At 45.5% G+C, this 22,441-nt stretch overlaps 1 protein-coding gene across 1 annotated transcript in view; it reads left to right on the plus strand.

The window, feature by feature from the left end:
• Positions 1–9,725: 9,725 nt before the first annotated feature.
• Positions 9,726–22,441, plus strand: part of PTPN23 (protein tyrosine phosphatase non-receptor type 23) — a 41,840-nt gene continuing 29,124 nt past the window's right edge. The window contains exons 1-2 of the mRNA XM_079933802.1: positions 9,726–9,928; positions 17,637–17,711. Of these exons, the coding sequence (XP_079789928.1) occupies positions 9,845–9,928; positions 17,637–17,711 (159 nt within the window). The 5' untranslated portion in view covers positions 9,726–9,844. The remainder of the gene's footprint in view (positions 9,929–17,636; positions 17,712–22,441) is intronic.

Raw genomic sequence — 22,441 nt, forward strand, 5'->3', positions numbered from 1 at the left:
AGGGCAGGATTCCAGGTGTCCAGCAGGAGGTTTCTCCACCCAGCCTGTGACTTGACCCTGGGGCCTGAGGTTGGAGCAGGGTGTGGGTAAAGTTCCGGAGGGTGGCTGGGGGGTAGAGGAGCAGGAAGTGGACACTCCAGGGAAATGTCTTGCAGGAGGCAAGAGATCCCATTCAGGTGAGCATTTCCACTCTGCAATTACCTGCTCAGCCAGCACCGCAGGTAGCTGGGGCCCTTGACTTCTCCTGAATGACCCCACGGCTCCCACACCTCCTTGAAAAGATGGTTGGAACAAAAAGCTTTCACAAGGTCTGGAGAATGATGAAGAAAGAAGCCTGGTGGGCCCTTGGGCCAGCTCTGCCCTTCTCGGGCCTTGGCTTCCTCCTTGCTGTAATGGGGTGGTCAGGAGGGGGCGCACAGATTTCAGAAACCCTTAGCCCCTTGCCCAAGTGGCCTGTGCAAGTCAAGGAAGGTGTGGAGAAAGCAGCTGTGGCCACATTGGTCCCCTGGGGGGACACACCTGATGTTCTAGAACCAGCAGTGTGGACACAAGTTGCCCACACTACCCATAGACACAGAGACCTCAGCTGGGAAGACCCTGGCCTCGGAAATTCCCACAAGCTGACCTCAGCCCTGACCCATCAGGTTTGTCACCACCCCACCCCCAACCAGGGGTGCTACCCAGCCTCCAGGCTTTCACTGCAAAGGCCAGAACGTCTCAAAGTTCTGCCACATATGGCTGTGCTACTGCTCACTTCCTGGCACCATGCAATCAGGAGGGTGTATTTGGGAAATCTCGAAGGCACCATTTACCCTGGAGGCCCTCCCTATCAAGGCCTGAATGAGGGTGTCTGTCCTAGGCAGGGGAGGAATAAATCCCCCGTTGCTCTCTTTCTGCTCACAGACACTGGGAGGAGGGCCCCCTTCCCCCAAGAATTAAACCTGGTTCTGAGCAAAAACAAACAAAAAACACCCATAATTTCAAATCTGCTGGGCTTTTGTGCAGCCAGTGACCCCCAGGATCGCAGCCGTGCTGTGACAACCGTGTGGCCTTGGTGCCATCTGCTGGCCAAGTGACTTGGGAGCTAGGGAGGGGTGCTGGTTTTGTGAATGGGCCTCAGAGATCCCCAGCCTTCTTCATATTTGCGAACCTGTCTTGTTGGAGCCTTTTCTAGGGAGAAAGTAAGCAATGCTCCAAGGGTTCCTGGAGGGCCCAGGACCCTCTGGAGGGAGGAGAAGCTGCTTCTTTGCTGCTCCCATAGAAGCCTCTTTCTGAACCAAGGGAGGGGGGGCCACCCCAGAGTTCCCTCCCCAAGCTCCAGGAACATGGATGTTGGCTGAGATGGAAGGGATACAGTGGAATTCTTCCGGCTCTGGCCTCCAGCTGACCAGGTCTGAGACCAGGTGAGTTCCCCTCTTCCCCTTTACTCTTCTCCCCAACTCCCTTCCCCGGCCACACCAGACCTCTCCTCTGACCTTCCCTCAGAGGCTACGTGGTGTTTGGGGCAGCCTCTTTCCCCTCTCCATGCCTCAGATTCCCCACCTGTAATGCAGTGATTCTGGATTCGCATCCCAGAAAGGTGGCAGCGGGAGAGAGCTCCATGTTTCCTGTTTGGGTGGCTATGACCCTTCTTTCTGGACATGCCTCCTGGTGTTTGTGGGCAGGAGTCTTTCCAGGCTATACAGACACCCAGCAATGGAATTGCTGGGGCACAAAGGACGTATAGAGTTGCCGACTGAAAGAAAAAAAAAAGCACAGCCTATAAGTTGAGAATTATGCTTTATTCGGCAGACTTACTGAGGACTTACGCCTGGGATACAGCCTCTCAGTTCTGAGTGACTGTTCCAAAGAGAAGCCAGAATACATAGGAGTTTTTGCTGAGGAAAAAACATGCAGTAGGACATCCAAGGATTACTGCTAGTCACAAAAACACATCTCAAGTTAATGATTTCAGGGCTTCTCTACGTATGGGAAGATGCAAAAGTCTGGGCTTATTGAAATCAATCCTTTGATAGGCACCTTAATCATCCAGGGCCAGTATCCTGTTTTTCTCCATCCTGAATCCCCTCAGGGCACACAGTTGGGGGCTGCAGTGGCTGATGGCTTTATGGCCACAACATCCTTTGTTTACTGAATTGGCAGGTGACATTCTTTGTTCACATTGTCAACACGACTAAATAATGCCAGTTTTCCAAAGTGGTGGCACCAATTTACATCCCATCTGCAGAGGATGAGAGTTCCTGTTGCTCCTTGTCCTCACCAACACTTATTTTTGACTAATGTATACGCATTCATCCCATGAGTACAAAGTGAACTTTCATTGTGGTTTGGGTTTGCGTTTTTCTGGTTACTGATGAGGTTTGACATCTTTCCATACATTTTTGGCTGTTTCTGTAAGTTGCCATACAAGTTGCCATTTTTCTATTGAGTTGTTTGTCTTTCTTGAGAACTCTTGAGAGTTTTTACATATTCTAGATGGTAAACTTTTCTTGCTTATGTCTCACAAATATCTTCTCCCAATTTGGTCTTATCTTTCTACTTTCTTTATGTGTTTTTCTTTTGCCATGATTTTGGATTTACACAGAAAAGTTGCAAAAGTAGTGCAAAGAATTCCTTCATATCCTTTACTCAAATTCCCCAAATGTTAACATTTTACCACATTTCCATCCTCCTGTTTTCCTTTTCTCTCTCCCTCCCTCCTTTCTTCTCTCTCTCTTTTTCATATATATGTTATATTATATTATATATAAAATACACACACACATATTCTCCCTTCTCCCCTCCCCTCCCCACAAGACACTTGAGAGTAAAGGGTGGGGGCAGAATGATGCCTTTTTATGCCTAAATGCTTCAGTGTATATTTCCTAAAAACAAGAACATTCTCTTACATGTAATCATAACCACTGAACAAATCTCAAAATCAGGCAATTAACACTGATACACTACCATTATCTGATGTACAGACCTTATTCAGATTTCATCATTTGTGTTAGTAATGCCCTTTAGAGCAAAAGAAAATCCCATATCGTGTTATTTTCAGTTGTTAGGTCTCTTTAGTGTCCTTTAGTCTAGAACAGTATATCATTGTGTTTCATAACATTTTTGGACCGTTCCTCAGCTTATGTTTGTCTAGTGTTTATTCACTGTTCTATTAAGGTAATTTTTGATGCTGTGTCCTCCTCAGTGCATCATACCAGGAGGTACATGATGTATGTTTATCCCATTGCTGGTGACAGTAAATTTCATCCCTTAGGTTAGGGTGAGGTCTTTCAAGGTTCTCCATATAAAGTTACTATTTTTCCCTTTGTAATAATAAGTATATGTGGGGAGATACTATGGGACTTTGTAATTATCCTGTTACTTTACTTCTCAAGTCCATTAGTTTTACATCCATTGATGGTTTTCCCTGAATTATTAATATCGTGGTTGCTGAACAGTGGTTTTCTAATCTCATCCTTCCTTGTACATCAAGTAGTTGGCTTTCTACTGTAGAGAAGAGCTTTTGTCCTCTCCCACAATTATTTATTTAAACCTGTGTAAATTCATGTGTTATTTTATTTGATGGGTTATAATCTCTTACTATCCTTATTTTATTTTGATGCTCAAATTGTCTCAAATTTGGCAGGTGAAGCCTCTTAAGTTGGTTCCTGGTTTTATGATGTCTTTTGCTCAACGGAAGTTCTTAACTCAAGTGAAATTTAATTTATTGATCTTCCTTCACGGCTAGTGCTTTTTATTGCTTGTTTAAGAAATTCTTCCCTAGCCAACTTTGTAAAGATATTCTCCTGTATCTACTTTTTAAAAGTTAGAGATATTTGTCTTTCTTATTTTGGTCCTTAATATACCTGGAATTATCTTCTTACGTTAACATTTTTTTTATTAAACTGTAACATATATACAAAAAATGCGCAAAAGAGAAGTGTACAGCTTGGTTTATTTACCTCTTACAGGAGTAAGTAAACAAACTCCTATAACTAGCATCCTGATTGATCAATAGACAGAATATTCATAAGATCCCACAAGCTCCTCTTGTGTCCCCCACTTCCAGTCACTTCTCTCCCCCAACCCACAAGGATGACTGCTCTCCTGACTTCAAATACTACTGGAAATATGGTGTGGAGTAGGCTCTCTATCAGTCAGGGTTTTCCAGAAAAACAGAACCAATAGGAGACGGATAGTTGATAGATAAACACATAGATAGACAGACAGAGTTATTTTTAAGGAATTGGCTCAGGTGATTGTGGGGTTTTGCAAGTCCAAAATTTGTAGGACAGGCCAGCAGTTCAGAGACTCAGGCATGAGTTGATATGGCCATCTTGAGGCAGAATTTCTTCTGTTAAGGACACAAATCATTGGATTAGGGCCCACCCTAATCCAGTATTATCTCATCTTAATTTGATTATATCTGCAAAGACCCTATTTCCAAATAAGGTCACATTCATAGCTCCCTAGGGGTTAGGACTTCGACATAGCTTTTGCAGGGGGTGATACAATTCAACCCATAACAGACTCCAATTTAATTTTTTTCCTCTGGATGACCAACTGACGTGCATCATGTATTCACCAGTACCTCCTTTCCTCACTGGCTTGCAATACCACCTCTAGAGTCCATTAAGTGGACGTGGGTTCTGTTTCTGGGTTCTCTGATGGTCTAATGTTGTGTTCTTGAGCAAATACCCACATTGTTCCAATTACTCAGCTTTCTTTTTTTTTTTTAATATATTTATTTATTTTTGGCAGCATTGGGTCTTCATTGCTGGGTGCGGGCTTTCTTTAGTTGTGGCGAGTGGGGGCTACTCTTTGTGCAGTGCACAGGCTTCTCATTGTGGTGGCTTCTCTTTGTTGCGGAGCATGGGCTCTAGGCGCACAGGCGCCTAGAGTTGTAGTAGTTGTGGCATGCAGGCTCAGTAGTTGTGGCTTGTGGGCTCTAGTAGTTGTGGCATGCAGGCTCAGTAGTTGTGGCTTGTGGGCTCTAGAGTGCAGGCTCAGTAGTTGTGGTGCACGGGCTTAGTTGCTCCACGGCATGTGGGATCTTCCCAGACCGGGGCTCAGACCCGTGTCCCCTGCACTGGCAGGCAGATTCTCAACCAGTGTGCCACCAGGGAAGCCCTACTCAGCTTTCTAACAGGACTACACATCTGGTGGAACAGGGCTTCTCATTTTATTTCTCCTCTCTAAGACTTCTTAGGCCTTTGCTTTTCCATATAAATTTGAGAAACAGCTTGTCAACTTCCACACACCAAAACATTGGGAACTTGACAGGAATTGCACAGAGCCTATGGATCACCTCTCTTCTCCCAGGAAGCCTTCACTCCTTACCAACCCCATGAGGCTCTCTGCCCCCTCTGGGTTCACACTCGCCCCACCCTATTCTATAGAGGTGATTTGGCCTCTTTGGCTGGCCTAAACCCAACAAACCCCATCCCAATGCTGCCCCTGTGGTATATTTCTTTTTCAGGCCGCCCTCACATGTTTCCTGTGTGTGTCCGTATTCCAGACCCCCTAAAAAGACCCTGAAGGAGGATCTGAGTGGTGCAGTTTTCCTGTCTCCGCCCTCCCCTCTCTAGGGCCTAGAATAGTGTCCTGGGAATCCACAACCCCAGTTAAGGGCCCTTCCTCCTAGTCACCACTCCCTTCCACAGTCGATCAATACAGCAGCCAGTAGAACCCTTAAACTTACATCGAATTTATCCCTCCTCCGTTCCAAATCCTCCCATGTTTCCCCAGGTCATCCAAGGAAAAGCCCAAATCCTCATTACAGTTTTTGAGAGACCCTACGCCATGGGCAAGCCCTACCCATTACCTCTCTGACCCCATTTACTGCTCTTTTCCACACTCACTCTACCTCAGCCACTCTGGCCTCCTTGCTGTCCTTCAGGCATGGCAGGGACAGTCTCAGCTCAGGGACTTTGCATTTGCTATTCTCTCTTTCTAGAACACTCTTCCCCTAGCTATGCCCCTGGCTTGCTCCTTCATGTCCTTCAGATCTTCGCTCAAATAGTATCTTTTCAGTGAAGGCTTCTGTGACCACCCAATATAAGATATAAAATTGTAAAAGACCTCCTTCTCATATTCCCACCCTCCTTTCTCCGCATTTTCTTTTTACCATAGCAGTTTCTGCCATCTCATACACTGTATATTTTTTATTGTGTTAATACCTATCTCGCCTCGTTAGATTGTAACCTCATGAGGGCAGAGATCTTTGCCTGTTTTATTCAACAGTGCCTAGAACAGCACATAGGGTGCAGTGGGTGTTGAATAAATATTAATTGAATAAATGAACTAGAAGGGAGGAGACCCAGGCCCAGCCTGACTCTTTATCCACTTGCTGGGAGAGTTGAGTGGTCCACTCCCCAATCCAGGCCTAAGTTTACACATCAGTAAAATGGATCCACATCGATTAAATGAGGGAGGATGTCTGTGTGTCTTTGAGGTCATTCCAATTCTGATAGGAGGGTTGTCTTGAGAAAGGGGTGAACTGACCTGGCTGAATGGGGTGTTTGCTGCCCCCTTGTGACAGGGCCTACCCTTCCCCAGTACTAGTGAGTCTTAGATTTCCCCAAACTCCCAACTCTGCCTGTCTCTGTGAGGAAATACGTGCATAAGGAGGGCACCCCTTAACCCAGAGACATCCTTTCTGCTGTCTCACCTCCACTGACCCATCTTCATTCCATTGCCTCAGCATTCAAGTCTCCCTCACAGGACCTCTTGGTCTTTGATGCCTCTCATGCCAATTGCCCTCATGTCACTGAGACCATATGTTACAGGCTGAATTGTGTCCCCCAGAATTCATATGTTGAAGTAATAACCCCCAGTACCTCAGAGTGTGACTATTTGGAGATGGAATCTATAAAGAAGTAATTAAGTTAACATGAGGTCATGAGGGTGGGCCCTAATCCAATATGACTGGTGTCCTTATAAGAAGAGATTAGGACAGAGACATTCACAGAAGGAAAACCATGTGAAGACGTGGGCAGAAGACATCCACCTACAAACCAAGAAGCAAGGCCTCAGAATAAACTAACCCTGCTGACACCTTGACCTCAGACTTGTGGTCTTATCCTCAATTCTTCCACCTCTGAGCAGGTGACCCCAAGAAGGTCCTCCAGATACGAGCTCTGATAAGATGCTGGTAAATTTTTCTTTTTCCTTAAAAAAATTATCTGTAAGGTCTTGCGTTTTTTTTAAGTATTTATTTATTTTTGGCTGTGCCAGGTCTTCGTTGAGGCATGCAGGATCTTTGTTGTGGCATGCGAGATCTTTAGTTGCAGCTTGTGGACTTCTTAGTTGTGGAATGCGAACTCTTAGTTGCAGCATGTGGGATCTAGTTCCCTGACCAGGCATCGAACCCGGACCCCCTGCATTGGGAGCGTGGAGTCTTACCCATTGGACCACCAGAGAAGTCCCAGGTCTTGGATTTTTTTTTTTTTTTTTTTTTTTGCGGTACGCGGGCCTCTCACCGCTGCGGCCCCTCCCGCTGCGGAGCACAGGCTCCTGACGCGCAGGCTCAGCGGCCATGGCTCACGGGCCAAGCTGCTCCACGGCACGTGGGATCCTTCCGGATCGGGGCACGAACCCGCGTCCCCTGCACTGGCAGGCAGACTCTCAACCACTGCGCCACCAGGGAAGCCCTTGGATTTTTTTTTTTAAGTTTTTATTGTGGTAAAATATACCTAACATAAAGTTTACCATTTTAGCCATTTTTAAGTGTACAGTTCAGTGGCACTAAGTACATTCACATTGTTGTGCAACCATCACCACCATCCATCTCCAGAACTTTTTCATCATCCCATCCTGAAACCCTGTACCCACTGAATACTAATTCCCCATTCCCTCCTCCTCCCAGTCCCTGAGCAATCACCATTCTACTTTTTATTTTTACAAATTTGACTACTTTTGGTTAACTGATTTAAGTGGAATCACACAATATTTGCCATTTTGTATCTGGCTTATTTCACTTAGCATCATGTCTTCAAGGTTTATTTATGTTGTGGCATGTACTGGGTTAGCCAAAAAGTTTGTCCAGGTTTTTTCCTAAGATGTTACAGAAAAACCTGAACAAACTTTTTGGCCAATCCAATATCCAAATTTCCTTCCTTTCTAAGGCTGAGTAAAATAGTTCAGTGTATGTTATACTACACTTTGTTTATCCATTCATCTGTTGATGGACATTTGGTTTATGTCCACCTTCTGGCTGTTGTAAATAATGCTGCTGTGAACACTGGTGTAGTACTTGCATTTTCTTTTGCTGTAACTCCAATTGGCATGAAGGTCCTTGATTGCAAAGGGGACCTGGGCCCTTGATTATGGATGAGCACCCTCTTCTGAGCCCAGATCACACATCCCGTGGTCTCCTCCACATCTTCTCTTGAACAACATAAGGGCATCTATATCCAGCTTAACAGAAAACAGCCCTGAACCTTTGCTCTTCCCTTCCAAACCTGTTCCTCTCCGCATTTTCCCATGTCGGTAAACAGTCGTGGAGCCACCCAGCTATACCAACTAGAAACTTGGCAATAATCTTTTATATTCTCAACCCCCTACATCCATTCACCCCAAGTTCTGATACGTTTTTCCAAAACATTTCTCAAATCTGCCCACGTTTCATCTCCCTTTGCCCCAACCTGACATCACTTGTCTCCTGCAAGACTACAAAAGGCTCCTCACAGATTTCCTTGCTTCCACTTTTGCTCTATCTAGCAAACCATTCTCCATCTTATTTGTTTTTAAAGCTAGGTAATATATACATGAGTTTAAAATCCCTTCTCTACAGGTTACCTCTTCAGAGGCAATAGCTGTTCTCTTCTCCCTGGTCCGCTTCCAGACAGTCGGAAAGGTACTCCCGTGGCTGTATATATTCATCCCCACCCCCATCTACCCACATTGCTCTAGGCCTCTTTTTTTTTTTTTTTTTCCGTTTTACACACCATCTACGCCTTTTTTCTCATCATCACAAACGGACGTGCCCGTCTCTTAGGCAGTGCCCGGCCTTACAGGCTGGACCGAGTGTGCCAGTCTCCAACCAGTCACTCCTCTGTTCCAAAGCTCGACACCTGGAATGAAACCTCTTGCTCTCTTCTTAGGCCCTGTCTCCCTCTTGGCCTGGAGACCCCTACCCCAAGGCTCAGTTTTTTGTTTTTGTTTTTTTTTGCGGTACGCGGGCCTCTCACTGCTGTGGCTTCCCCCGCCCCGTACGGACGCGCAGGCCCAGCGGCCATGGCCCACGGGCCCAGCCGCTCCGCGGCATATGGGATCCTCCCGGAGCGGGGCACGAACCAGTGTCCCCTGCATCGGCAGGCGGACTCTCAACCACTGCACCACCAGGGAAGCCCAAGGCTCAGTTTTTAAGTCACCTCTTCTGAGTGGCCTGCCGCCACGTTATCTCTACCACCGCACCTAACCCCATCTACCAAGGCCCTGGACACTACTTAAGTCTACAAGTTCACGGTTACGTTCTTTTACGCCCTTCCCCTGAGTGGGGAGCACCTCGGGCCAGAGCCAATCCAGCAGGTCTACTTCCTCCAGGAGGAAGAAACCAGTTACTACCCTGTCTGGCATTTAAGTGCAGGTAGACTACTACTCCCAGAAACCCTTTCGCCTCGGGCTGGAGATTTGCCCTCTACACACGCCCCCGTGGAGGAGGCTGAGCATGCGCAATGGAAGATGAGCCTGCGCGAAAGGCTGTGCGGGCGGGGACCGCATCTCCCAGCAGGCCGTGGGGGCATTCTTTTATCCCAGCGTGACCAGTAACTTCCGGCGTGGAGGGGCGGCGCGGTGCCTACAGCTGAGCTAGTACCTGGAAAAGCTAGCGGAGCGGCCGAGTGGCCGGCGGGCGGCAGCCGCCATGGAGGCTGTGCCCCGCATGCCTATGATTTGGCTGGACCTGAAAGAGGCCGGTGACTTCCACTTTCAGCCGGCCGTGAAGAAGGTGAGTGCGCCTCCTCCCCGCCCCCGCTTCTCCCGCGTATCTCTGTCGTCTGCCGGCGCGGGACGCCCCCTGCGCGTCCATCATCTCCCCAGACCCTGTCGCGACGTCGGGTGAGGCCAGGAGGGGCCTCCGCTGGCTTTCCTTAGCTTGGCCCACCCCCATCTCACCCCAACCCACCCCTGCGCGCCCGCAGGCCCCTGTTAGCACCCGCTGTCTCCTCGGCCATCCAAGATTCCCATCCAGGCACCTCACTTCCTCGGTGTGACGCTCTGGACCTCGTTCTGCTCCGCCCCTAATCCACGCCAGGACCGCCCTGCGGGGAGCAGTGGGCGGCCCTCCCTGAACGGCTGGGTGGAAAGGCTGTGCCCGGCCCTCGGTGCGCTGTCTGTCCACCACCGGACTGGGACAGACGCTGAGGATGGCTCAGGATGTGTTTTAAGATGAGAGCTCCGTGAGCCACAGGAATGTCTGACCTCTGCGATTGGAGTCTCTCTGACACTTGGTGCCATTCTGTCTGGTCTCCTCAGAAGAAGAACCCTAATCTGGAGACCCTTTGGACCAGAAAATACAGTTCCGTGTCATTTGGGGAAGGGTTACTGCCTTTCACGACTGCCCAGAGGGGATAAACAGTGTTGTAGCTTCCGGAGAGACTTTAGGAGTCATTTGTTGAACCTTCAGTTGGACGGAAGAGGCTGGCAGGTTTGGCGCTGACGGAGGCGAGGGATCGCTGTGGCGAGATCAGGTGTGGCTGGTACAAAGCGGGGCCAGGTGTGTCGACTGGGCATCAGAAGCCCTCTGAGACATCTGCCTTGGGAATGACCACCTGGTAGCATTGGGGGTCAGAGCAGAAGTAAAAAGGAACAACCAGGAGGCTCTTGCAGGTTGATATCCTTGTGGTTTTTTTCAGTAAGGTGCTTGAGGAAAAAAAGTAGGACAAAGAAAATAGATTGAGAAGTAGTTTCCGAGGAAGGTCTCCCATTCTCTCTTGACACTGCCACTGCCTCAGTTCAGACACTAACAGTTTGTATCCCTTTGAGTCCATCGTTTAATCTCTTTGGGCATCTTTTCCCTCATTTGTAAAACCAGGAAATTAGATTAATTGATCTAAAATTCCAAAAATTTGTTACCTCTTTCCCAGAGTTTGGTAACTCCTCTCATGGAGGCCCAGGGGCTCCCAGGGAGAACATTGCTCACATAATACCTTGTGGGCTAGGTGTAGGTGACAAGAGCATCAGAGGCTAAGTTTAAACAAAAAGATCTCCAAGGAGTTCCTGGGCTAAGATTTTATCCACTGGATTTATCTTCCATCTGCTCTTTTAGTTCAATTAGGTGAATTTTTCTAAAACACAGCAAAACTTTGTTTTCTAGTTCAACCGTAACCTATTCAGAATACTCTCTGACCTACCCCAGTTCTTTCATCATTTTTTCAGGGCTCAGTATGTGTTTGATCTACGTGCTTCTGATACAAGTATCCCAGATTCTGTTCACAGCTACTTGCTGTTCCCTTAACATTCTCTGTATGTTTGCTCTTCTGTGCCTTTGGTTGTGGAATTCCTCCCACCCAGAAGAGCTCACGTCTTTGCCCTCTGGAGTGGGGATGGGGTTCTTCTTTTTTAAAAAAAAATTTTTTTTGTTGTTTTTTTTTTGATGTGAACCACTTCTAAAGTCTTTATTGAATTTGTCACAGTATTGCTTATGCTTCACGTCTTGTCCCCCTGGCCCCGAGGCATGCAGGATCTGAGTTCCCCGACCAGGAATCGAACCCACCCCCCTGCATTGGAAGATGAAGTCTCAACCACTGGACCACCAGGGAAGTCCCGATGGGGCTCTTCTTTAATCTCTATTTATTGATTCTGTCAGTCTTTCAAGGTCCAGTTTAAGCTCTGTCTCATCCACAAGCCTTCTTTCATCTGGATTAATCTTTCCCTTCTCTGAATTCCTCACTCTTTTTATCCTTTTCCTAGTGACAGTTACGTGCGCTATGTTTTAACCCCACTGTTCTATTGTAAGTAACCTGAGAGGCATCTCCCTGCTCCTCAGAACCTAGCAGGGTCCCTTTTTCATAGTTGGCATGCAGGAAAATGTTTCTCAGATGATTGACAGTTGAGAGGGAATTAAGAGATGGTGACCATAAATTTATGGAAATCCAGTGGATAAAATCTTAGTCCAGGAACTCCTTGGAGATCTTTTTGTTTGAACTTAGCCTCTGATGCTCTTGTCACTTAACACCTAGCCCACAAGGTATTATGTGAGCAGTGATCTCCTGGGAGCCCCTGGGCCTCCATGGGAGGAGTTACTCATTAGCCATTTACTAAGGTGGTATCAGATGCTGAGGAAAAATTCATTTCCTAGACATCTGCTCTTTTTCTTTGTTTCCTTATTTTGGGGTTGGGGAAAGATACACCATTTATTTGATAGGTTAAAATTGTTGCATGTTTTACATGAACCCACTGAAAAGGAATAGCAGTCTTGTGGGTGGCCAACTCCTTCAGGTACTCTGGAACTGTCTTCCTGCAGAGGAGACTACAGTAGCCACTGCAGCTGGGAACTCTCCCTGACCAGGACTCCTGTCCCCAACCCTAGAACCCACGCTTAACCTTCTGCCACTGGTACCCTTGTCCTTTCCTACCCTTGCTCCGACCTGCAGGAACCTTCACCAATGACTTAGAGCTTAGGAGTAGAATTTAATTTAGGATAGTAGAATGAAAATGGTTCTGTTGAGGTCAATCTGTTGAGCACCATGCGGAGTCCTGAAATACAGATGAATAAGAGTCCTTTTTTTCATGGAATACATAGTTTGGTAGAGGAGATTTAAAAATTAGATTGTGACATCAGTGGAAGAGTAGAGATATGTGCAGTGTGTACAGAAGTACCAGCCTAAGGAGGGGCCATCAGGGGAGGCTTGCCAAGGAGGTGGGTTTTGAAGAATAAATAGGAGTTTTTCAAGAAGGTAAAGGGTTTCTTTATTTGTGAGAGCTGGGCCTTTGAAAAAAACCTTTCATAATGGTTAGTACTGGTTTTCATTCCTGATGGATATGCCTTCAATTATGGAATAATGTGAAATAAGAGCCAGGAGAACAGCACGCTGGTTTTGAACAGCAGTGCCAAGTTTTAGGTTGGGATACCTGGACTCACATAATTTTTTAGTGGGGAAATGCTGCTAGCCCTGTACCTTACCTGTGTTTTGGAGCCCAGAGTGCTCACTGGAAACTGATGAAGGATGACTCTGTGCTCTTCATCAGTGAGTGATTTGGCCACACATGTTCATGTTAGAAGTTCTTTCCCCCTGTGGACCCAAACACCTGCCCTTAACCAACTGCACTTGAGCTCAGGTCAAGCTCACTTGGACTCAGGTGCTACATCCATCCCTGATTCATTCATTGAACAAAGTTATTGAGTGACATTCTCAGGGCTGTATGTGATGACAAAAATCTCTGCCCTCATGGAGCTTACCTTCTAGTGATCCACATAGTAAACCATCCTCAAGGACAGATGTACCATAGGTAGCCAGCCTACCAACCAAGTGGCTTCTTGGCCTCTCCCCTCTTCCCTCTCTGGCTGGGTTGCTCTCTCCAAGTCTCCACTTTCGCACCAGGTTACTCCAGAGAAACTGTCCGCTGTTCAAGGCCTGCCACCACTTCGCTTCAGCCTGCCTTTCACACTTCAGTCTTACCAGGCCTCTCACATAGGAACTTTCAGCCTCTTTTGCTGGTCATTGTCCTTGTTCCGGTCCTTACTGGAATTCCTTTCCTCCTGTTCATCACCCAGGTTGAACTGTACTTTCTCGGGGTCCCTTTAGCTGCCGGCAATTGTACCACCCTCCTTCAAATTCAGACAGATCTTACCGCTCCCCTCACTCAGTTGACCTGTGCCACAGAGTGTACGCTCTTGTTGCCTCTTCTTACTGTTCATCTTATTCTCATGTAGGTAGAGTCTGGTTTTCAGGTTTGTGGAGTTTTTATCCCCTTCCAGATTTCTCATGGGACAGCTCACTCTTGAAAAACTTGTCCCACACATAGATGGGGAAATGAGATGACCAGAGGCCTAAAAGTGCCTGGCTCCTCAGCAGTGAGGAGCAGAGGATGTTGCCAGTTGCCTTTGGTGGTGACCTGTCTTATCTCTTATCACAGATTTGGAGTCACTGAGCCGGTCTGCTTGAGCCTATCTGCCCACTCGAGTTTACTGCAGAATGGCTTCAGGTGCAGGTGACCTGGATTGTTCAGTTCATTCTTCTCTGACTTTAATCTCATACATAAAAGCCGTATATCCCTTTCACACCAGATTCTTTACTTGGGAAGTAATAAATACTTGTGTATAGAGAGTGCTTAGGTTGAATGACCTAGTCTAGTTCTAGCACCCTCCAGGGGAGGTAACTTGAGTCGACCTCACTAGTGTTATCCAGGCAGTTGGAGGGGCTGTTCAGAAGAGATGCGGGAGAGAAGCCTTGAGTCTTATGTAGGGGTTAGACTAGGTGAGGATGAATGCCTGTTCTCATCCCTGATGCTCTTGGCCTGTAATTTGGTCTTAGGCTTGCTGATACCAAGGGGCTGAAGATTCCCCTTGGCAATAATACTTCCTTCTCTGAATAAAATTAATCTCACTTGAAATTCAGTAGCAGAACATATATTGTATTCATTAACAACACTGTAAGTGGGACTTAATTTTATGTGGAATAGCCCAAGGCATTCCCCATATTTGAGTCAATCCTGCAAGTGAAGAAAAAAAGAAATATAATGTGCATGGTGAATGAATACAGTGCCAACAGCTGTGATGCCTTTTATTGCCTTTTCTTCTTGGGTTATTGCTTTAATTAGCACCATGAAATTCCAAGGTGTTATATCAAATTAAGAGCAGAAGCTAAACATCCCCATCATCCAGGAAAAAAAAAAAGAGCATACACAGAAGAATGAGACCATGATAGTACCAGAGAAGGTGACACAAAAGGAATATCCCTGGGTCAAGAATCAGGAAGTTTGGCCCAGAGTGCTAGCACTGCGATTGCTCATCTCTGCAAAAGAATGGCAGGACCCAGGATGGATGTTTCCAGTGATCTCAATTTACCTGCAGAATTCTGGGCTATTTGTTGCTTGGTAAAAGAGCAGAGTACCATCATGGAAATAGTATAGACGTTGGAATCAGACAGACCTTGCCTTAGGTCCCACCTTTTCGACTTAATAGTTGGTGACTTTCAGCTGCTACAAATGATTACATCATTAACCTGGGCCTCATTTTTCTCACCTGTAACATGGACTAATAATATACCTTATAAGCTTGTGAGAATCAAGAGTTAATGCATGTGAGTCCCTAGTACAGGTCTTGGCATATTGTAAACAATATTTTCAACTTAGCATCCTCTTCCTCTGTTTAGTGAATAGCTCAAGACCTATGACAGCTCTGTGAGTTAGACATAGCAGGTAATTTTTTAAAATAATTTTTTAAAAAACTTATTTATTTTATTTATTTTTGACTGCATTGGGCCTTCGTTGCTATGCACGGTCTTTCTCTAGTTGCGGCGAGTGGGGGCTACTCTTCGTTGCGGTGCGCGGGCTTCTCATTGCGGTGGCTTCTCTTGTTGCGGAGCACGGGCGCTAGGTGTGTGGCCCTCAGTAGTTTTGGTGCATGGGCTCAGTAGTTGTGGCTCTAGAGCACAGGCTCAGTATTTGTGGCGCACGGGCTTAGTTGCTCCATGGCATGTGGCATCTTCCCGGACCAGAGATCGAACCCGTGTCCCGTGCATTGGCAGGTGGATTCTTAACCACTGAGCCACCAAGGAAGCCTCATAGCAGATAATATTAACTCCATTTTACAGGTGAAAAACCAAGCCCAGACGGATCTCAAAGCAACCCAGGGGCATAGCCAGGACTTACTCAGTCTTGGTATTTCTCTCTGGAAGTGGTGTTTTCATTCTGTTTTATTGTTTTCACTTATAACTCCTTCCTCGCCGTTTTGCCCCCTGCTGTGGCTCTGAACCCTGGACGTGCTTTCAGCATAAAACTGTTCATAGGTCTCATTGTTCCCTCAGAAAAGGATTCCCAGCTACTCCAAAGCCAGGCTGGGCTCTGGAGGTTCCCTGATCCTCCTAACCCCCACCAGCTGTTAGTTGTGTAGCTGTGCTGGGGTCCTGTCATTGCCTTCTAGTATCTTACTCTTGATCTGGGGTGCCAAGGCCCAGGCTCTACCTGCTGCTGGGCCTTCCTTCTCAGACTCTGCTGTGACCTTCAAATCCTGACCAGACCTTGTTCTGAGCTGTGCAGAGGTGTGAGCTATAGAGAGAATGACTGAGAGATGGTCTCTGTCCTTTACTCTAGAACCTTCAGCCGCCTCTTTCCTCTGTTCAGTAGGGGGAGTGATCAAGCCATGGAGGATTTTATCAGAATTTAAACAATAGCCTGTCTGCTCCACTGACTTATTGTGTGGCTGGCGATTCATTTTTGCTTCCCATTTTTTGTTTTATGAGAACCATGTTTAAAAAATAGAAATGGATTGGTCTAATGTGTGGTTAAGAATATGTGCTCTGGAGCCCGAATGCCTGGATTTCAGTCACTGCCCCATCAGTTATTGGTGCTGTGTGACCTCGGCAAATGCCTTAACTTCTGTGCCTCAGTTTCCTCATTTCCTCATCTGTAAAATGGTGACGACGATGATGTCTGCTTCTTTGGGTTGTTGTTAGGATTGAGTGACTTATTAGGCACTTGGCACAGTGTTTGGCCTGTGGGTAGGAGCTCAGTAAGTGTTTGCTGCTGATCTTGGAGGAGGAATGAGACAGGTAGAAGGTTTCCTCTAGGGACAGTTTGCTGGCAGTGGAGGCAGCATCTCTCTCCCCTTTACCATTGTGTGACTACAGGGACAGATGTTCTCAGCGATGTCAGGTGAAGCCTTGTTTCTAGGACCCTCAGATATCCCTCCAATCCCTTCGGCCTCTGTCCCACAGGACCTCCTGCAACAGGAGTAGTTCCAGCTGCCTTAGTCTGTTGATCTTAGGTGAACAGGGGGCCCTTTGGTCCAGGCCGTGCCTCCAGGCTGGTGAGTGTGCTCACTGTCCAAGAGGTGGTGAGTGCTGTTGTGGGCAGGCATGCCAGTCCCTTCTCTGATATGGGCCCCCTCCTCTCCCCTCCCCCTGTCTGGGTCATTCCCATCACACATCCACAGGCCTTTCCTCACCAATGAGATCACTTACTTCTGTGGTGCCCTTTCCGCAGGAAGGCGGGCTGGTGAAGAAGGCTTTGCGCTCCCACTCTTCTTTGGTTCTTCTTCCTACTACATTTGCTGTTGGGTCAGGATTATGACTGTGACCCCAGGACACACCAGGGACCAGTACTTGAGGGAGGCTTGAATTTGTGGCCCATTTTGGGATGCTCAGTAGGATCCCATTTCAGACAGCTGAGTTCCCCAGCTTCCTGAGCTGGCAGAGTCCTGGGCTTCATAGAGAGAGGGCTGCAGCATGATGAGGGCCAGCCAGGGTGTTCCATTCAGGTTGTCCAGTCTTCTTTTCCATTTTGTTCAATGGAGGAGGCTCCCGCAGTCAGCATCTTGGTGCTGTCCCATTACTGAGGTCGAGTTTCTTGCGGCCCAGGAGATGAGCTCGTGGTTGTGGGTCTGGACTCCATCCTGAGCCCTGACTGGTGATTGCCGAGGACTCGGAGGGCAGGAGCAGGAGCAGGGCAGTATGCTCTATCCCTGGTTTACAATCTTCTCTCTCTCTCCCTAGTTTGTCCAGAAGAATTATGGAGAGAATCCAGAAGCCTACAATGAGGAACTGAAGAAGCTGGAGTTGCTCAGACAGGTAGGAGGATAGTGTTTTTATGCAGGTGTGGACAGAATTGGTTTGATAGGGAAGTAAAGAAACCACCTAGAACTGTCTTCTTATTTTAATTCAGTATTTTTTCCTCTGTAAAAGCAGCAAAATTAATGATAGAAAAATTTGAAAATACTAAAATCAAAAAGCAAAAGAAAAAACCCTTTTCACAATTTTTTTGTGTATATATATATATATATATATATATATTTTAATGTTATTTATATATACTATATAAAACCACAGTAGGACCATGTACCACCTATACTGCCTATGTAGCCTGCCTTTTTCACTTAACATACTGTGGATATGTTTCTGTATCAGTGAGCATACAACAGTGGTATTTTTTTTTCTTGGTTTATCTAATAATTTTTCTTTAAGTTTTATTTTATATTGGAGTATAGTTGATTTACAATATTGTGTTAGTTTCAGGTGTACAGTAAAGTAATTCAGTTATACAGATATCTGTTCTTTTTCAAATTCTCTTCCCATTTAGGTTATTACACAATATTGAGTAGAGTTCCCTGTGCTATACAGTAGGTCCTTGTTGATTATCTGTTTTAAATATAGTAGTGTGTATATGTCAGTCCCAAACTCCCAGTTTATCCTTCCCGCACCACCTTTCCCTTTTGGTAACCATAAGTTTGTTTTATAAGTCTGTGAGTTTTTTTCTGTTTTGTAGATAAGTTCATTTGTATCTTTTTTTTAAGATTCCACATAGAAGTGATATCATATGATATTTGTCTCTGTCTGACTTACTTCACTTAGTGTGGTAATCTCCTGGTTCATCATGTTGCTGCACATGACATTATTTCATTCTTTTTAATGGCTGAGTAATATTCCATTGTATATATGTAGCAAATTTTTTAAAAAAATTATTTATTTTTGGCTGTATTGGGTTTTTGTTGCTGTGCGTGGGCTTTCTCTAGTTGCAGCCTACAGGAACTACTCTTTGTTGCGGCGCACGGGCCTCTCATTGTGGTGGCTTCTCTTGTTGTGGAGTGTGGGCTGTAGGCGTGCGGGCTTCAGTAGTTGTGGCACACAGGCTCAGTAGTTGCGGTACACAGGCCCTAGAGTGCACAGACTTCAGTAGTTGCAGTGCGTGGGCTCAGTAGTTGTGGTTCGTGGGCTCTAGAGCGCAGTCTCAGAAGTTGTGACGCATGGGCCTAGTTGCTCCACAGCATGTGGGATCTTCCTGGACGAGGGATTGAACTTGTGTCCCCTGCATTGGCAGGCAGATTTTTAACCACTGTGCCATCAGGGAAAGTCCTGTCCCACATCTTCTTTATCCATTCATCTGTCGGTGGACATTTAGGTTTCTTCTATGTCTTGGCTATTGTAAACAGCACTGCAGTGAATATTGGGGTGCATGTATCCTTTCGAACCTTTCAGGCTTCTGTTCCATTACTTCTTCCCCCTTACCTTTCACCCCCAAGACAAATCCCAACCCCTGCCAAACCGCTGTGGTGTTGTATGTAGGTGGGGTGGTGTACGTAGGTGGGGTAACTCTAAGGAAGGAGGCTGGAGGTGGGAATCCCCCCACCAGGAGACTTGGAGGCCAGCTGACTTTTCAAAGCTGTTTCAGCCCAGAGGGTCCAACATTCTTTGGGTACACTAGACTTGGTTTAACTGTAGGAGGGCCCACCTGGATCTGGAGATTGTGGTTTCGTGCAGAGGGACCAGGCACTATATGTCTGCAGGGGTGGAGGGGGGGCTCATTTGCTGGCACATCCTCCCCAGCTCCCTCAGCCCCATAACAGTCCAGCCTCGGGACCCAAGCCTGCTCAGGCTTTAGGGATGTGACACCAGCCAAGGTCACCGAGGCCTGAGGGGAATAGAGTAGGCATTTCTTTTTTTCTTTTCTTTTTTTTTTAAATTTTTATTTTATGTTGGAGTATAGTTGATTTACCACGTTGTGTTTGTTTTAGGTGTACAGCAACCTGATCCAGTAATACATATACATATATCTATTCTTTTTCGGATTCTCTTCCCATGTAGGTTATTACAGAGTGTTGAGTAGAGCTCCCTGTGCTATACAGTAGGTCCTTGCTGATTATCTATTTTATATATATTAGTGTATACAGGTTAATCCCAACCTCCTAATATATTCCTCCTCCCCCACCTTTCCTCTTCGGTAATCCTAAATTTGTTTTCTAAGTCTGTGAGTCTGTTTCTGTTTTGTAAATTAGTTCATTTGTATCAGTTTTTCATATCTACCTATAAGTGATAACATGATATTTGTCTTCCTCTGTCTGATTTCAGTTGGTATGATCATCTCTAGGTCCATCCATGTTGCTGCAAATAGCATAATTTTATATGGCTGAGTAATATTCCATTATATATGTGTGTGTGTGTGTTTATTTATATACACACACACACACACACACACACACCCCACATCTTCTTTAGCCATTCATTTGTCGATGGACATTTTGGTTGCTTCCATGTCTTGGCTATTTTAAATAGTGCTGCAGTGAGCATTGGGGTGCATGTATCCTTTCAAACAATTGTTCTCTCTGGATATATGCCCAGGAGTGGGATTGCTGGATCATATGGTAGCTCTATTTTTAGTTTTTTAAGGAACCTCCGTACTGTTCTCAATAGTGGCTGTACCAATTTACATTCCCACCAACAGTGTAGAAGGGTTCCCTTTTCTCCATACCCTCTCCAGCATTTATTGTTTGTAGATTTTTTGATGATGGCCATTCTCACCAGTGTGAGGTGATAACCTCATTGTAGTTCTGATTTGCATTTCTTTGATAGTGATGTTGAGCATCTTTTCATGTGCTTTTTGGCCATCTCTATGTCGTCTTTGGAGAAATGTCTATTTAGATATTCTGCCCATTTTTGATTAGGTTATTTGTTTTTTTGATATTGAGCTGCATGAGCTGTTTGTATATTTTGGAGATTAATTCCTTGTCAGTTGCTTCATTTGCAAATATTTTCTCCCATTCTGAGGGTTGTCTTTTTGTTTTATTTATGGTTTCCTTTGCTGTGCAAAAGTTTTTAAGTTTAATCAGGTTGCATTTGTTTATGTTTGTTTTTATTTCCATTACTCCAGGAGATGGATAGAAAAAGATCTTGCTGTGATTTATGTCAAAAAGTGTTCTGCCTATGTTTTCCTCTAAGAATTTTATAGTGTCCGGCCTTACATTCGGGTCTTTAATACATTTTTAAAAATTAATTAATTAATTTTTGGCTGCATCAGGTCTTTGTTGCTGTGCGCGGGCTTTCTCTAGTTGCGGCGAGCAGGGGCTACTCTTTGTTGTGGTGCGCGGGCTTCTCATTGTGGTGGCTTCTCTTGTGGCGGAGCACAGGCTGTAGGCACGTGGGCTTCAGTAGTTGTGGCTCGCGAGCTCTAGAGCGCAGCCTCAGTAGTTTTGGTGCACGGGCTTAGTTGCTCCATGGCATGTGGGATCTTCCCAGACCAGGGCTTGAACCCATGTCCCCTGCATTGGCAGGTGGATTCTTAACCACTGCACCACCAGGGAAGCCCCTTTAATACATTTTGAGTTTATTTTTGTGTATGGTGTTAGGGAGCGTTCTAATTTTATTCTTTTGCATGTAGCTGTCCAGTTTTCCCAGCAGTTCCCACACATTTATTGAAGAGACTGTCTTTTCTCCATTGTATATTTTTGCCTCCCTTGTCATAGATTAGGTGACCATAGGTGTGTGGGTTTATCACTGGGCTTTCTATCCTGTTCCATTGATCTGTATTTCTGTTTTTGTGTCAGTACCATACTGTTTTGATTACTGTAGCTTTGTAGTATAGTCTGAAGTCAGGGAGCCTGATTCCTCCAGCTCTGTTTTTCTTTCTCAAGATTGCTTTGGGTATTTGGGGTCTTTTGTGTTTCCATACAAATTGTAAAATTTTTTGTTCTAGGGACTTCCCTCGCGGTCCAGTGGTTAAGACGTCGCCTTCCAATGCAGGGGGTGTGGGTTTGATCCCCAGTTGGGGAGCTAGGATCCCACATGCCTCATGGCCAAAAAAACCAAAGACATAAAACAGAAGCAATATTGTAACAAATTCAATAAAGACTTTAAAAATGGTCCACATCAAAAAAAAATTAAAAAAAATTTTTTTTTTCCTAATTCTGTGAAAAATGCCATTGGTAATTTGATAGGGAGTGCATTAAATCTGTAGATTGTTTTGGGTAGTATAGTCATTTTCACAGTATTGATTTTTCCAATCCAAGAACATGGTATATCTCTCCATCTGTTTGTGTCATATTTAATTTCTTTCATCAATATCTTATTGTTTTCTGAGTACAGGTCTTTTGCCTCCTTAGGTAGGTTTATTCCTAGGTATTTTGTTCTTTTTGTTGTGATGGTAAATGGGATCGTTTCCTTGATTAATCTTTCTGATCTTTTGTTGTTAGTATATAGAAATGCAACAGATTTCTGTGTATTAGTTTTGTATCCTGCAATTTTACGAATTCATTGATGACCTCTAGTAGTTTTCTGGTGACATCTTTAGGATTTTCTGTGTATAGTATCATGTTATCTACAAACAGTTGACAGTTTTACTTCTTCTTTTCCAATTTGGATTCCTTTTATTTCTTCTTCTTCTCTGATCACCATGGCTAGGACTTCCATAACTATGTTGAATAAAAATGGCAAGAGTGGGCATCCATGTCTTGTTCCTGATCTTAGAGGAAATGTTTTCAGCTTTTCACCATTGAGTTTGATGTTAGGTATAGATTTGTCATATATGGCCT

The sequence above is a fragment of the Stenella coeruleoalba genome, assembly GCF_951394435.1.
Source record: "Stenella coeruleoalba genome assembly, chromosome: 10".
Taxonomy (NCBI): Eukaryota; Metazoa; Chordata; class Mammalia; order Artiodactyla; family Delphinidae; genus Stenella; species Stenella coeruleoalba.